Genomic DNA, 14,258 nt, shown 5'->3' on the forward strand with positions numbered 1-14,258 from the left:
TGTAATATTTTATGCATTACTACCTAGTAAGTATTTTTGCAATTTATGTATGGTATTTAAGGAAATTTTAATAATCTAGTTACATATCAATATCAATAATGTTGACAATAAGTGAAAAAAAGGAAAACAAAAAAACACTATTCGCTCAATTATAACTTATAACTAAGATAACACTAAAGCTTAATACTAACTAAAATATATTATTATGAATAGGTGTAACTATATCTTTTCCAAATAGTACTCCTCTATCAGGTGGTTTGGCAAAGCGTATTTGCCGTACCATATCATGTCTGTTGTAATTCTTCCTAGGCTTTTTATGATTGGATTTGGACTGTGTTTGCAATTTTCGAAGAATTTTGCCACCATGTTGAGTATGGTCTCTTTAAAAAATTGCAGATTGGATTTTTCATGAAGATACTTACTAGATTTGTAGTGTCTGGTGACTGGATCTCTCTGCACATTTAGTATTAATCGTAATACTTTATTTTGTAATATTTGCAGTTTATGAATGTTACTTTTACATGTAGTGACCCAAATTTGTGCCGCATAGGTGATTATTGGTCTTATTAATGTGAGATATATGGTCCTCTTATTTTTTGAGTTCAGAACACTGTTTCGATGTAGTAGTCATTTTAGTGCGTTCATGTGCAATGAAACAGCTGCTAGGTCGTTATTTCATAATCACCCTTGCAGTATTTTGAAGCGTGTGCTGTATGCATAAATGCCGAATGCATTTTTGTTTGGCGCCACCTCGTTATGTTTAATAATAACCGGAAAAAAATTTTAGTAAAAAAAATTTTGGGAAAAAAATTTTGGGAAAAAAATTTTGGAAAAAAAATTTTGGGCCAAAAAAATTTTGGGAAAAAAATTTTTGGTCAAAAAAATTTTGGGAAATAAATTTTTGGCCACAAAAATTGGTAGAAAATATTTTTGCTCAAAAAAATTTTGGGAATAAAATTTTTGGTCAAAAAAATTGGGAGAAAAAATTTTTTTCCAAAAAAAATTTTGGTCAAAAAAATTTTGGAAAAAAAATTTGGTCAAAAAAATTTTGGGAAAAAAATTTTTGGTCAAAAAAATTTTGAAAAAAAAATTTTTGGCCAAAAAAATTGGTAGAAAATATTTTTGCTCAAAAAAATTTTGGGAATAAAATTTTTGGTCAAAAAAATTGGGAGAAAAATTTTTTTTCCAAAAAAAATTTTAGTCAAAAAAATTTTGGAAAAAAAATTTGGTCAAAAAAATTTTGGAAAAAAAATTTTTGGTCAAAAAAATTGGGAGAAAAAATTTGTGGACAAAAAATTTTTTTCTCAAAAAAATTCTTGGTAAAAAACTTTTTGGTCTAAAAATTGGAAGAAAAAATTTTGGGACAAAAATTTTTTTTCTCAAAAAAATTTTGGGAAAAAAATTTTGGTCAAAAAAATTTTGGGAAAAAAATTTTTGGTCGAAAAAATTTGTGGTGGTGGGTAATAATAGTCAGCTTTACAAAACATATCAATGCGAAAATAGGACAGGCTTACGGGATGTTAAATCTACTGAGACCTCTCTTGAACCACAACAGCCCGCTAAGCGTGAAGAACAAGCGGACACTTGACTTGACACTAATAAGACCGTTACTGACATACGCCGCTTCAGCATGGAACGCGACTACTAAGATCAACTTACGGAAACTAAAGACATTACAAAGTAAGACACTACGATTAGTATTTAACAAAATAAGGGACCCACTGACTAGACATTACTACTCTTCAAAATACATACACAAACAGACTGACGTACCGACAATACTCGACTATATAAAAAAGCTCACCAAAATTTTTTATCTAAAATGCGGGGATCATCCTAATACTAACATCGCGGGCCTCGGCCAATACACTAGAGACGTAATTTGGTATGGCAATCACGCCATGCCAAACTATATACTGATCGACCCATAGCGGCAAATGATACTTGGCTCGACACAGATTTTCCTTCAGTGCGAATAAATCTATTATTTTGTTATTCTTTTTTTGTATAATTATGTGTTATTATAAATATTGCTTTGTGGCTTTTTTTGAGGAAAAGTATTCTTTCCTCTTTTTTTGCCAAACAATTTGTCACGCATCTCGCTGTATTCACAATCAATATTCACTGTATATATTAAGATCAAATATGATGTATAAAGTGCCCACGGGTAGGCAAATATGTATAAAAAAAAGTATGTGCCCACGTAATTTTCTTTGGTTTTAACAACATGTTTGTAATTTTGATGAAAATATGTTTTGTACACGTATATTTTGTCCTCGTTTCATTTACTCAAATTAATCAGGTTCATCTTTTTTATTTGTACTACTTATATTGAATTATTTCATATACCACGTCACCAATAAGATTTGTATAAAAATGACCGTGATCATGTCATTGGATTCAGCACAAAATCAGAAAAGAAATTGGGAAAAAAAAAATTTATAGTGTTTGATTGTTTGAACTATTCGCCTTACGCCAGGATCTCATTATTTACAGTTCAGTGTTTTCACCTCAAAGTTCAGCAAATTAATAACGATTATGTATATCTTTATTTACAAACATGGCGTCCTCATGTAGTTAGTTACGATACAGCATAGACTAACTAATATTTAGATTCAATCTGGCGCGAATATTTTATATTTTTGTTTTATTTATATACTGCTTGATTATTTATTGATTTGATTATTTATGAATTTATTTAATCGAGAAAACGTTCAATTCAACGTTCAAAATTTAATCCATTTTAAATAAATTCATAGATACTTTTAATGATGTATAATAATTTATACATGTTTAAACTTTTTTTTATATTATCGAAATATAAAACAATTTATTTCAATATTATCGTTACAAATATATAAATAATTTCTTATATTCAAGAATGACATCTGTATTTATAATACCAATTACTTATATCCACCTTTTCTGAAGGTTGCATGCAGCGCTGCAGCCACGTAGATTTTATGTAACATTATCAGGTGTGCAAATTAGTGTTTTTAAAAGTTTATATCGAAACCTGATAATTCATCAGGTGGAAATTCTCTGTTCTTCGGGAATTTGTCAAAGTTTCTCATATCTGTTGAATTTTCTACTGTGCGGACCAGTGGCGCAGGCATTTCTTGAGATTTGAGACTCACCCAGTCGAATGAAACTGATGAATACCATCTAAATAGATAATTGAAGTATAGAGTAAATTTTGAACTCAATAGAAATAAATAATTGCTTATTCAGCTACATTTTTACGCTTTAAAATTTGAATTCCTAATAATACTGTAATGTAAGTTATATTAGGTTGTCAAATATCTCCCTTCCGCTTTTTCGCTCTTGGTTTATAATACAAAAAGGCGGAAGGGAGATATTTGACAACCTTATATGTAGATTTAGGTCAGAGAATTTGGAAAAAATAATATTCATTCCTTATTAATTTTTAGCAAATTTTAATTTTAATTCAGACTTTATCACTTTCGTGAAAGATAAACATAATCCACAGTCTAGTTAAAGAGGTATAATGATACTCACGAATGGTTTTTAACATCCTGCAATCCATTTTTTTGATATCCTAGTCTCTCCGCAGGTGCAGGTCTACAGAGTTTTCTAATCAACTCTTGGGCTTTTCTGCTAACCTGCAACAATAAACGAGTAAAATAAATTAGTAAACATTTACCATAGCTAATTAATATTTAGTGTTGCATTATTACTTTTCCAGGCATTTGAACATGATCGATTCCTTTCAATATTTGATGGTACGTTTTCATGTTGTCAGAACCACGGAAAGGTGGCTTTCCTACAAGCAGCTCATGAATTAAAATACCAACAGCCCAATAATCAACGGCTCTATCATGACCTCTATTCTGAATAACCTGAGGAAAAAATACCAATAAATCATAAAGAGTAAAGACATTTTTCATTTTATATATGCGAATTCTGAGAACAAAGTATTAAAAAATATATTATAATTATTAACTTCCCGAAGGGGAAGTTTACGTTTTCATAAAAAAAACGTATTCGCTAATTATATGTTTTCTCGACGTTTCTCAAAAACAGCCGGACCAATTTCAAAAATTTAAAAACCATTCGATGTATCTCGATGAGGACTAGCGTTCCTCAGTTTTGTGCGACGATCGGCCGAGCCGTTTCTTTGTAAATCGCAGAAAAGTGAAAAAATTTTTGTCCACGTTTCGTCCACATTTTGAAAATTTAAAATTTAAAAACTGAAAGATATTGCTTGGGAATCGCGCTGATTAGTTTTTGGTAGAGATCGATATTAGTTAGGAATGATACTGATTAGTTTTAGGTGAAAGTATACCGAGCCGCTTTCTTGTAATTAACTGTAAATTAAGATTCAAGCCGATTTTTATAAAACTTTTTTTGATATATATTATGGTCTCATAGAGCTTACTGTAATATTAAAAGGCCTTACGACAAGTCGTTTAATTTTCATCAAAGTTTGAGAAAATTAGTAGTTTTTTTGACGTTTGTTAAAATTAAAATTAGACGATTTACTTGGTATAACGATAGAGTACTTGGTCTTAATGAACATATTGAACCATTAAAGTCCTGCGAAAACTGAAATTTTTCGAAAATTTGCTTTTAGTTAGTCCGAGTTAACGTGTTTGTTTGTTTTCAAATATTTGTAATAAATCTACTCGGAATATTTTTAATCACTCATAAATTAATTTATTTTTTATTGATTAAGCCGATTATTTACACATATCGGGAAGTCCATGTAACTTGCCTCAAGGCAAAATACCAATACCAACTAGTTCTAGTTCAAGTTAGGAATGGCAAAATATAATATTGTGAATTAAAGTTGTTTTAAGTACCTCGGGCGCCACGTACTCTGGAGTACCGGCAAATGTCCAAGCTTTTTTGCCTGGATCCACACGTTTGGCAAATCCAAAGTCGACCTATAAGTAAAAAATCCAAGATGTTGTGGTCTAGTCAATTTATTATTTTTTTATTAATTAATTTCAGTGCAATCAATAATCTTCATTTTATTTATATTGTTGGATAGAATTACCAGTTTGATGTATCCTTTAGTATCTAGCATGAGATTTTCAGGTTTTAAATCACGGAAGATCATATTTTTGTCGTGTAAATATTCGAAAGCTTCAATAACACAAGCGGTTATAAATCTAGAAGTTTTCTCATCAAAACATTTTGCTTTATGCAACGCCGTCCAGACATCACCTCCCAGACATGCTTCCATTAGGAAATATAAGTATTTGGTATCTTTATATGTGTTGTATAATCTGCAGAAAAGGGAAACAATCCAATCAGAAATGATTTTATTGATAAACCAAATTTAAAAATTTTTTAGTTTGATTTATTAGAAAAAAAAAGATTTTTAACTGATCAGAAACAGGTTTTTTATATTCCAATTCCACTATGACAGGGATAATTGCACTTTTCCTGTAGCAAATATTTCGCAAAACCACAAATATTTGCTACAATCAATAAAAGTAGCGCTTGAATGGTGCAAAACTATTAAAATACCTGCATATAAATGGGCTGTCACAACTAGCCATAACATGCTTCTCATTGTAAACGTGCTGCTGTTGTTGCTGCTGAACAATATCAACTTTCTGGAGACATTTTAGAGCAAATGTCTTGTCTGGTGTGGATGGATGACTGACCAGTTCCACGCGACCAAATCCGCCAACGCCCAAAGTACCAATTATTTCCAGTTCATTGAGGCGAATATGTGCATAATCTACTTATAGGGAAAAATTATAAAAAAACTAAAAATTTTAAACAATTTATATTATTAGTGATACGCTCGAAATTTTCTCAAAAGAGTATATAGACTAAAAAAATCGTTTCCTTCACTCCACCGTAAAACTTTAAACGCGTTTTTCTCGAATCTGACCTTTTTCGACACTATACCCACGATTTCTCTAATTCTACTAGACCGATTTACTTAAAATTTTTACGGTGTTTTTTTATAGACCTGCCTCCAGTATGATTTATGCTCATCCTCAAATTCCCATATAAAATATTTTTAAAAAATTCGAGAATATAAATAAAATTGTAGAGATATTTCGTAATTTATAATTGTAGGTATATGTAGGTATATGTAGATAATATAATTGTAGGTATCATTTCGTAATTTTTTCTAATTTGTCCGTATCCAATTACGACATCATTCTAGATCAAGAATACATATAACTTCATGCCAATTTTGCACTTCTAGAATTAAAACTTTAATAACACAGGCCAACAAAATTTTTGTTTGTTTGGTTCATCAAATGTTAGAGCTGATTCTCATAGTATTTTTTGCGCTGATTTCAAATTTTTTGCAAACCATTTTTTTGTATCAGCTCTAGTTTGGAACTTGAAAAGAAGTTGCCGAAACCAGGTCCATTCTAGGTCGTCACGGAAAAGAATTTTTCACAGTGTCAACCAATGTCCCAACTAAGGCCGAATGGGTCTTGTAAGTTTGTATGCACGAGTAGGCATACATAGGAAGGCCAAAACCTTCAAAAACGCTAAATTGAAGGTCTTGTTCGCAGAGGATTCGTGCGAAACTCAAGAAGATCTTGTTTCAAAATTAGGAGTTACCCATCAAGCCATTTCCAAGCTATTGCATGCGTTGGGGATGATTTAGAAGCAAGAAACTTCGGTTCCTTGTGAGTTGAAGCCAAGAGACGTCGAGCGTCGTTTTTTCGCCTGTGAACAACTGCTCCAGGGGCGAGAAAAGAAGAGGTTCTTCATCACATCGTGACAGGTGATAAAAAATGAATACATTACAGCAATCCAAAGAGGAGAAAATCTTGGTTCGGCCGAATATTCACTGCGAAGGTTATGCTCTACATATGGTGGGACTAGGTTGGTGTTATTTGTTATGAGCTGTTGAAACCGAGCGAAACCATCACTGGAGAAATGTATCGAACTCAATTGATGCAATTTTTTTATAATAAAGTTACATTTTCATCGAAAAAACAGCGAGAACTTAGTTGCGCACCTAATATATCATATATATCATATCTTGAAAACTAAAGCTCTTAGAAAAAAACCAATGTCATTTTTGAAATCAGCGCCCCAAATATACTTAAAAACAGCATTAAAATCGTTTGCACCATTTTCTTTGTTGGCCTGTGTAATATTCAAATTTTTTATTTTTATTATGTATTTTAAAATCATTAATTAATACCTCTGAAAAAAAAAGTATAGCAGAAATATTGTTTGCCACTTTTTAAGGCCTTTTAAAAATCGCATAAAGTTCATGTCATAGACCAGAATACCCCCAAAGTTTTTTTTTCTAAATATGAAGTTCAAAATGATTAAGGTAAAGTTCTACATAGACTTTCTAGAAAATTTTTAGTTTCTAGAATAAACTGCCGATTTGCCTGCTGCATAAAAAATATATAATATGAAAAAATATACCTTTATTAATAATTTTGTTCGCAGTAACGACTGCAGCTGCTCCAGCACCGGGATAAGTTTTTTCTTTCAAATCTTTGATATTGCCTAATAACTCGATAAATGCGCTAATAAATAAATAAAGTTAATTAAAAATATAAATATGCAAATTTTCAAGTAAATATGATAAATGTTTTAATACAAAACTTACGTTCTATCGAGAGTTAAGCATTCTGTACCAGGTGGTAAGGCAGTAACAGTTGCCAGTCTTACGCTTTCATGAATCAAAGCCTAGAAATTGAATTTTTCATATATAATTAGCTAAAAAACAATATTAACAAAGAAAATGTAAATAACTATGAATTATTAATGAGGTATCCATGGTTGACGAATATATTTGTCCTGGATAAATGGCAAAAAGTTTAATACGTATTTGATATATGATTATGCTAACCAAAAAAATAAAAATTAGCAAAAATGTTTTGCAATTTTGTAAAGTGAACGGTTTTAGCTATTATTATTAGCATCTGCTGAAACTGCAACTTAATTTATATCTGATTGAAGAACATACACAGCATTGCTCAATTCTTTCGAGACAAAACTGTTAATTGGTTTAAATGATGCAAAAATTACATTCTGAAACATGTGTCTCGTAATTTTGAATAATTTACACAGATTAACGGTTTTCTAAACTATTATTATTATTTTATTCATTAATTATTTTTAATATTTTTTGCAATTTATTATTATTAATTTCCAGAAGAGTAAGCTATTGTAATCGTCCAAAACTCGAAAATGAATTATTTTGCATATCTTTACATTTCAGAGGTTTCTCTGGATACAATTTTTCGTCGACGGTTTCGGGCGTACGGATCAACCAATGTATATGATTCGAAAAGCAATCGATTCCTATTGATAGGGAAACGCGTGATTGGTTTTTGGCAAAGGCAGGTCCAGCAGTTACGAAGATACTGGGGAAAGAGTGCAGGAAATAGAAATTAAGTTTTTGAGAGAACAGAGCATCCAATTGAATGATTCATAAAACATCTTACTTGTAATAACGAAATGAAGAATTTAATTTTTGCGAAGGCAGTTCTAGCGGTTTACGGGTTACAGAAAAAAAGTTTAAAATTGACATTTGACTGTCAAAAATGATCATGACATTTATAGAGGGGACAATAGTAATAAGTATAATAATAATAATAAATAAGATAAACTAGTGGCGTGTGGCATTTTGCCTTAAGGCAAATTGATGAAACTTTCCCTACCGTAATGAAATATTCAAGGAATATTAAATGTTTTCAAATAGATTATTAGAAGAATTATATAAACTGAATTGCAAAGTGATCGTTAGAACTTAAACCAGAATTAAAATTAAAATCTGAATTATTTCTGACATACAAAAAAAAAATAGAAAAAAAATTGAAAGAATTTTTTTAATTCCAAAAGCAATTGTTTTGTCAACACAAGCAGAAAGTTTTTTGAATCATTCAAATCGGATGCTTAGTTCTCTTAAAAACTGCCATTTTTTGTACATTTAGCTCTGTATCTCCGAAATTGCTGGACCTGCCTTTGCCAAAAACTAATCACCACTTCTTTCAATCATTACAAATTGGATGTTTTTTAAATCATTCAAATCGGATACTCCGTTCTCTCGATTTCTACTTTCGGCACTCTTTGATCCGTATCTCCGTAACGGTAGGACTTGCTTTCATCAAAAACTAATCAGCACATCCTTCTATCAATAGAAATCGAATGTTTATTGAACCATTCAAATCGATCTATCCGTGCGCCCGAAAATGTAGACGAAAAAATGAGGACATACAAAACACACACACACACACACCATCATCAATTTTTTCTGAGGTAAGCCAAAATGTTCAGAAACCTATGAAACGTGAAGATATGCAAAAATTTTCATTCTAGATAGTCGGGCTATTACTATAACTTACCCTATGGGTAGTTAAGATGAAGTTAATAAGAAACTACATGCATTTTTCAATTTTGGTGTTACAAAACTCGAGATGACTTAATTTTTGCTAATCGAACAAATAAACGCCTCGCACGTGAAGTTAATTAAAAACTGATTATATAGATTATATTTAAATTACCTGTTCTCCAAAATAATCGCCCCTGTTAAGAATACCAGCAGGAGCATCAGCCTCTAAATCGGACTCCCGGCGAGTGACTTCGACGCTTCCACCACGAATAATATAAAATTTGTCACCAGGTTCTCCTTGACGAACTATGGCAGTACCAGTTTGATAAAATTCCTACTCGAGAGAAAAAATGTAAAGTTTTTCGCTGATAAAAAGTAATTGAATTTATTATGATAATATAAACAGGAAAGCGATAAAGAGAGCAAAGCTGAAACTTGACAATTTTTGCAAACGATTTTGATATACACATTGGGAAACTGATTAGAACAAACAACTATCGAAGTATGTTCAGTCAAATTTTCAGTTAATTCCTAACTAGAGAAATATTTTTTCCTAAGATCTTTCTAAAATCTGTCATCTGTTCCCATTTGACCCATCGGCTGTATAAAAAGGAACAGCCAGGGGTCAAACAGATCAAACGTTTTAAGTTTTAAAATGGTTTTAGAAAATAATAGCTACAATATTTAACCTGTGTAAATTTTAGAAAAATGTCCTTGTATATAAATTTGTTATGGCATTTCGAATAAAATATTTATCAACAGAGGTCGAATAACTATTAAATTTTTAATTTAATTTTTTAGACTTAATATACTTTCTTTTTATTTACACATTTGCCAAAGACTTAGTTGGTTCTTTTTACCTTACTCGTATGTAAGCTTCTATAGAGATTATATAAATGGTAATTGTTTTAATATAATAAATAAGAATGATTTTTCTTTAATATTGAAAAATAAAAATTTATATCAACGGTGAGCAAAAATAATAATATACTCTAAGAGAAAAAACTAAATAACAAGAAACTACAAGGATATTTTGAATAGTCGTTCTATAACAGCCCTGAGCGTTCTTCATATTTAAAATGAATAATTTTTTAATACGATTTTTTTTAATATGAAAAAAATAAAATGAAAATCCTATGCATTAGTGAGCATAAATAAATAAATTTCATACACGTTTCAAAATATCGCAAATTCTATTGATCTCCACAGGGTGCACATCTTGAAATAATGGAACCGAATATAAAAATCTAACATTCTCCTCTTGTTCTTGCCTTCTGGTTCCAATCATAATTTTGCTATACATAGTTCTTTCCAGGGTCCATACTGTTGCTGGTGTCGTTACTGAAATTATTACAAATATTAAATAAATTAGTTTGTTTAAAAAACACACTGATTTAAATTTGAATAAGTTATTGCCACCAGGTCGATAAAATTATTGTTAAATATTTTTTTTGTAATTTCACCTCTGATTGAAGCAAATCTTCTTGCTTTGTACAGAATTGCAAGCTCTCCAAAAGCAACTCCAGGACCAAAAATTTTAACAACTTTGCCATCTTTTATTACTTCGAAATTTCCAGTAGCCGATACATATAAATTCGATCCTGCAAATTCGAAATTACATTAAAATAATCTTAAATTAATATAATTAACTTCCCGTAGGGTACATTATGGTAATGGTAAATAAATACAAAATGAAATTTTCAAAAGTTCTGAATTTTGGCGCGTTTCTGAAAAATTAAGATAGAAATAAGATAAGATACGAACTTTTTTAACCTCAAAGAAATAATACCAATTAGAAAAGAATAAAAATACTGACTTTGTTTAGGAGGCGTACATTAATCACGTGATGTTTTTAGGAGAAGGGGGATATTTGGTGAGGAAGAGGGGGGTTAATTTTGAATATCACCACGTATCACCAAGGGGGAGGGGTGGTTCAAAAATCCTTAAAAAATTGATCACGTGATTAATACTTCCATTTGATTAAAAAGAAATACAGTGGTACCCCGCCTCGAAGCAAATTTTTCATATAAATACATTGAAATGCTACTAATTCGTTTCAGCAAAGTGTTTTTTTTAATAAGGCGGGGTACCACTGTACTAATTTTTCAGATGTTTAGAAGTATTTAAGATTAATTTGCTTGGTAATCATACAACTCATAAAAAATAATCCAAATATAAAAATATAAAGTAGATTGTCTTATAATAATTATTAAGACTCACCAACTTCTCCTTCATTTATAACATAGCTATTAGCATCATAATGCTGTGATGTCATTGCACTTATTACTCGTTCCAATCTATCATCGTACATAATATTCTTTAAAAAATCGTTGTTTAATATTGCCATTTCAATTAATTGACGAGTTCTGTAAAATAAAATTATAATTTATTGTGGTACATATTTGCAACAAAAATCAATATAAATGCTGCAATATAATTTGCTTATACCGGATTCTATCACAACCACGGCCAGCTCGATATCAAGCAGTAAGATATCAAATTTTCACTTCAGGTTATAGATATCAAATATAATTTCAAGTGAAAATCGTCTTTTGTGGATGTTACTATCTAGTATACATATATAGTCTACAAAAGAGTGTTTGACCGCTAGGTTGCTCTCTCGAGATAAATACTAGATTTGAGGATAGCATTAGACGTCAATTTTGATGAGTGAAACAGCAAGGAAACAAAAATTTTGTTTAGTTTTTATAAGCATTTGTAGAAATTTGGATGATGAAAGCAAATTCGTTATTTGCTTCTCATTTATTTTGCCATAAAATATAATACTACTCTGCTTAATTATTTTCATACTTGTAATCTTTTTCAACATAATCCAAAGAAATATTGTCCAGATTTTCTTCATCGTCAACTGGTGCAGATAAAACTCCAGCTTTACGATTCGGTCTTATAGAACTGTTGTCACTGTCGTCATCGTCTTCTCCTTGAACAAAATCTGATACTGTCATGTCCTAATAAATAACAGAAATATACTTTCATTGCTTTGAATGGGAAAAACATGATTTTATAAATTTGATAAAATAACACGTTTAATTATAGTTCATTTAAATTTAAACATAGACCTGCTGGTCCTTCTAAATTGTTCAAATCCATTTGTGAAAAATCTCGATCTTGAATTTAAATCATATTTCCAGGGTACCAAAGTTACCAATACGGCATTATCAAGAACTTTCCAAACCCAATTTTTTTTGTAATGTGCATGTATTTTGAAAATCTCATTAAAGCTCTAAAATTAAGCTAGTTTTAAAAGCTCGTGTATTAAAATAAAAAAAAATTTAAAAAAAAATATCTATATCTATAAATTTTTCATGACAAAACTAAGGGTGCAATGAAGAGATTTACCTTTACAGTTTTACGAGAACCTGGTAAACATCGCAAAGTCATTAAAATTGATTTATCATATAAATATGTGTTAGCTATCCATAAAACAAACATTAATTCATAATTATAATAATTGACATGGCTTACTTTTTCATGTTTTTTATTATGATGACTCCAACTTACACAGAATGATTTATACATTCTTCTTAAACATTTGTTTTAGTTTAATACTCTTTAAAACAATTCAATATGTTTGACAGAAACATTTTTAATATTGTTTTTATTGCATATATTTAAGTTTACGTCAAATTAAAATTAATTTTAGGAAATTTGTATTGTCTAATTGCCATAAAACATGTATAAGATAAAAATGAACATAACATAATGAACACACACACACACACACACACACACACACATATATATATATATATATATATATTAAATGTAATGTATTGCTGATTTTAGTCAATGGTGAAAGTCCAGCAAACAATTTAGAAAATAATCAGAAATGTCTCAATTAGCTATTTTCTAGGATTTGTCAGTATTTGAAGACCGATTTTTCAAGGAGCATATTATGTAATACCAAAACCGGTTTTTAGTAGAAAATGCCGGTTTTCAACGTATCAAACTTTAAAAAATGACAATAAGAACATTGTATATATATGATAGTCGTCCTTCGCTTCACTATTAAAAAAAAACATTTACACTCTTATATCTAAAATTTTTGCACAAACAACGAATAATGGTTTTTAAAGCTATTTAATCCTGATCAATCATTATTTTTTTGTTCTTCTAAATTTCATTAAAAAACTATTATAATTGAATAGTAAATTTTAATTACTCGAAAATTCCTGTAATTTGAATAATTCGAATAAATGGTTTTTTTAACAGACCATAGAAAACCGGTTTTTCAATAGTACTTTTTTAAAAAATGATTTTAACCGGTTTAAAAAAAGATTATTATTTAACAGCCTTATCATTTACCTTTTTAGAAATGCTACTAGATGGCGAAGTACTCATGTCCACAGATACAGATTTCGTAGACCCTATCAAAGACGACTTTTGTGATGAGTTTGTGATGCTAGTTTTCATCCTTACATCTTTATCTGATACCTAAAATCATAATATAAAAATTTATCATAATTAGCTATTCTAAGATTATTTAAAATATGTTAATAATTTAGAAAATACAATTTTATATTTTTACCTCACTTTGTGATTCCATACTTGTTTTTGGTAATGTAAGCGAATCTTGTTTTTTTCGATAATCATACTCAACGCTTTCTTGGGACATTCTGTGCAAATCTTCTTCTTCCTAAATGGAAAATGAAAAATCATCAGAAACTAAAATTGCAAATATGCAATTGTTTATCTGATAAGAAATTTCATGAAAATCTTAAAATTGTTAAAGATATCAGTAAAATCTCATAGGCATATACCAATTTTCAATAAAACTAGCAGTATAAATTGGACTAATGGATCAATCGACACTACTCATGAAACTACATTGAAATAAAAACAACATTATCAATTTATGTTGGTTTTCTTACTTTGGCAATGTTCAAAAACGAATTTCTCTTTGTATCCTGAATAAAATCTTTAGGATCACGTGCTT

General features: G+C 29.9%; 1 protein-coding gene across 1 annotated transcript; it reads right to left on the minus strand.

Moving 5' to 3' along the window:
- Positions 1 to 2,802: 2,802 nt before the first annotated feature.
- LOC113384965 (cGMP-dependent protein kinase, isozyme 1-like) lies at positions 2,803 to 13,654 on the minus strand. Its single transcript, XM_026622744.1, has 14 exons — positions 13,628 to 13,654; positions 12,113 to 12,270; positions 11,522 to 11,667; positions 10,765 to 10,902; positions 10,473 to 10,642; positions 9,474 to 9,635; positions 7,574 to 7,653; positions 7,387 to 7,490; positions 5,497 to 5,713; positions 5,021 to 5,252; positions 4,824 to 4,907; positions 3,699 to 3,860; positions 3,520 to 3,623; positions 2,803 to 3,165 (listed from the first exon to the last, which is right to left on the minus strand). The coding sequence occupies exons 2-14, from the start codon at positions 12,265 to 12,267 to the stop codon at positions 2,997 to 2,999; spliced, it is 1,923 nt and encodes a 640-aa protein (XP_026478529.1). The 5' UTR covers positions 12,268 to 12,270; positions 13,628 to 13,654; the 3' UTR covers positions 2,803 to 2,996.
- Between the last annotated feature and the right edge of the window lie 604 nt (positions 13,655 to 14,258).

This window comes from Ctenocephalides felis, unplaced genomic scaffold (assembly GCF_003426905.1).
Source record: "Ctenocephalides felis isolate EL2017-DRISC unplaced genomic scaffold, ASM342690v1 CF-g0.4_SCAFFOLD_03571, whole genome shotgun sequence".
Taxonomy (NCBI): domain Eukaryota; kingdom Metazoa; phylum Arthropoda; class Insecta; order Siphonaptera; family Pulicidae; genus Ctenocephalides; species Ctenocephalides felis.

Excerpts from the sequence above, each read along its gene's own strand:
- LOC113384965 (XM_026622744.1), bottom strand. The coding sequence starts at position 12,267 with ATGACAGTATCAGATTTTGTTCAAGGAGAAGACGATGACGACAGTGAC. Across the intron at positions 11,668-12,112 it reads TATGTTGAAAAAGATTACAA|AACTCGTCAATTAATTGAAA; the intron begins GTATGAAAATAA and ends TTTATTTTACAG. Across the intron at positions 10,903-11,521 it reads TATAAATGAAGGAGAAGTTG|GATCGAATTTATATGTATCG; the intron begins GTGAGTCTTAAT and ends TCGAATTTGCAG.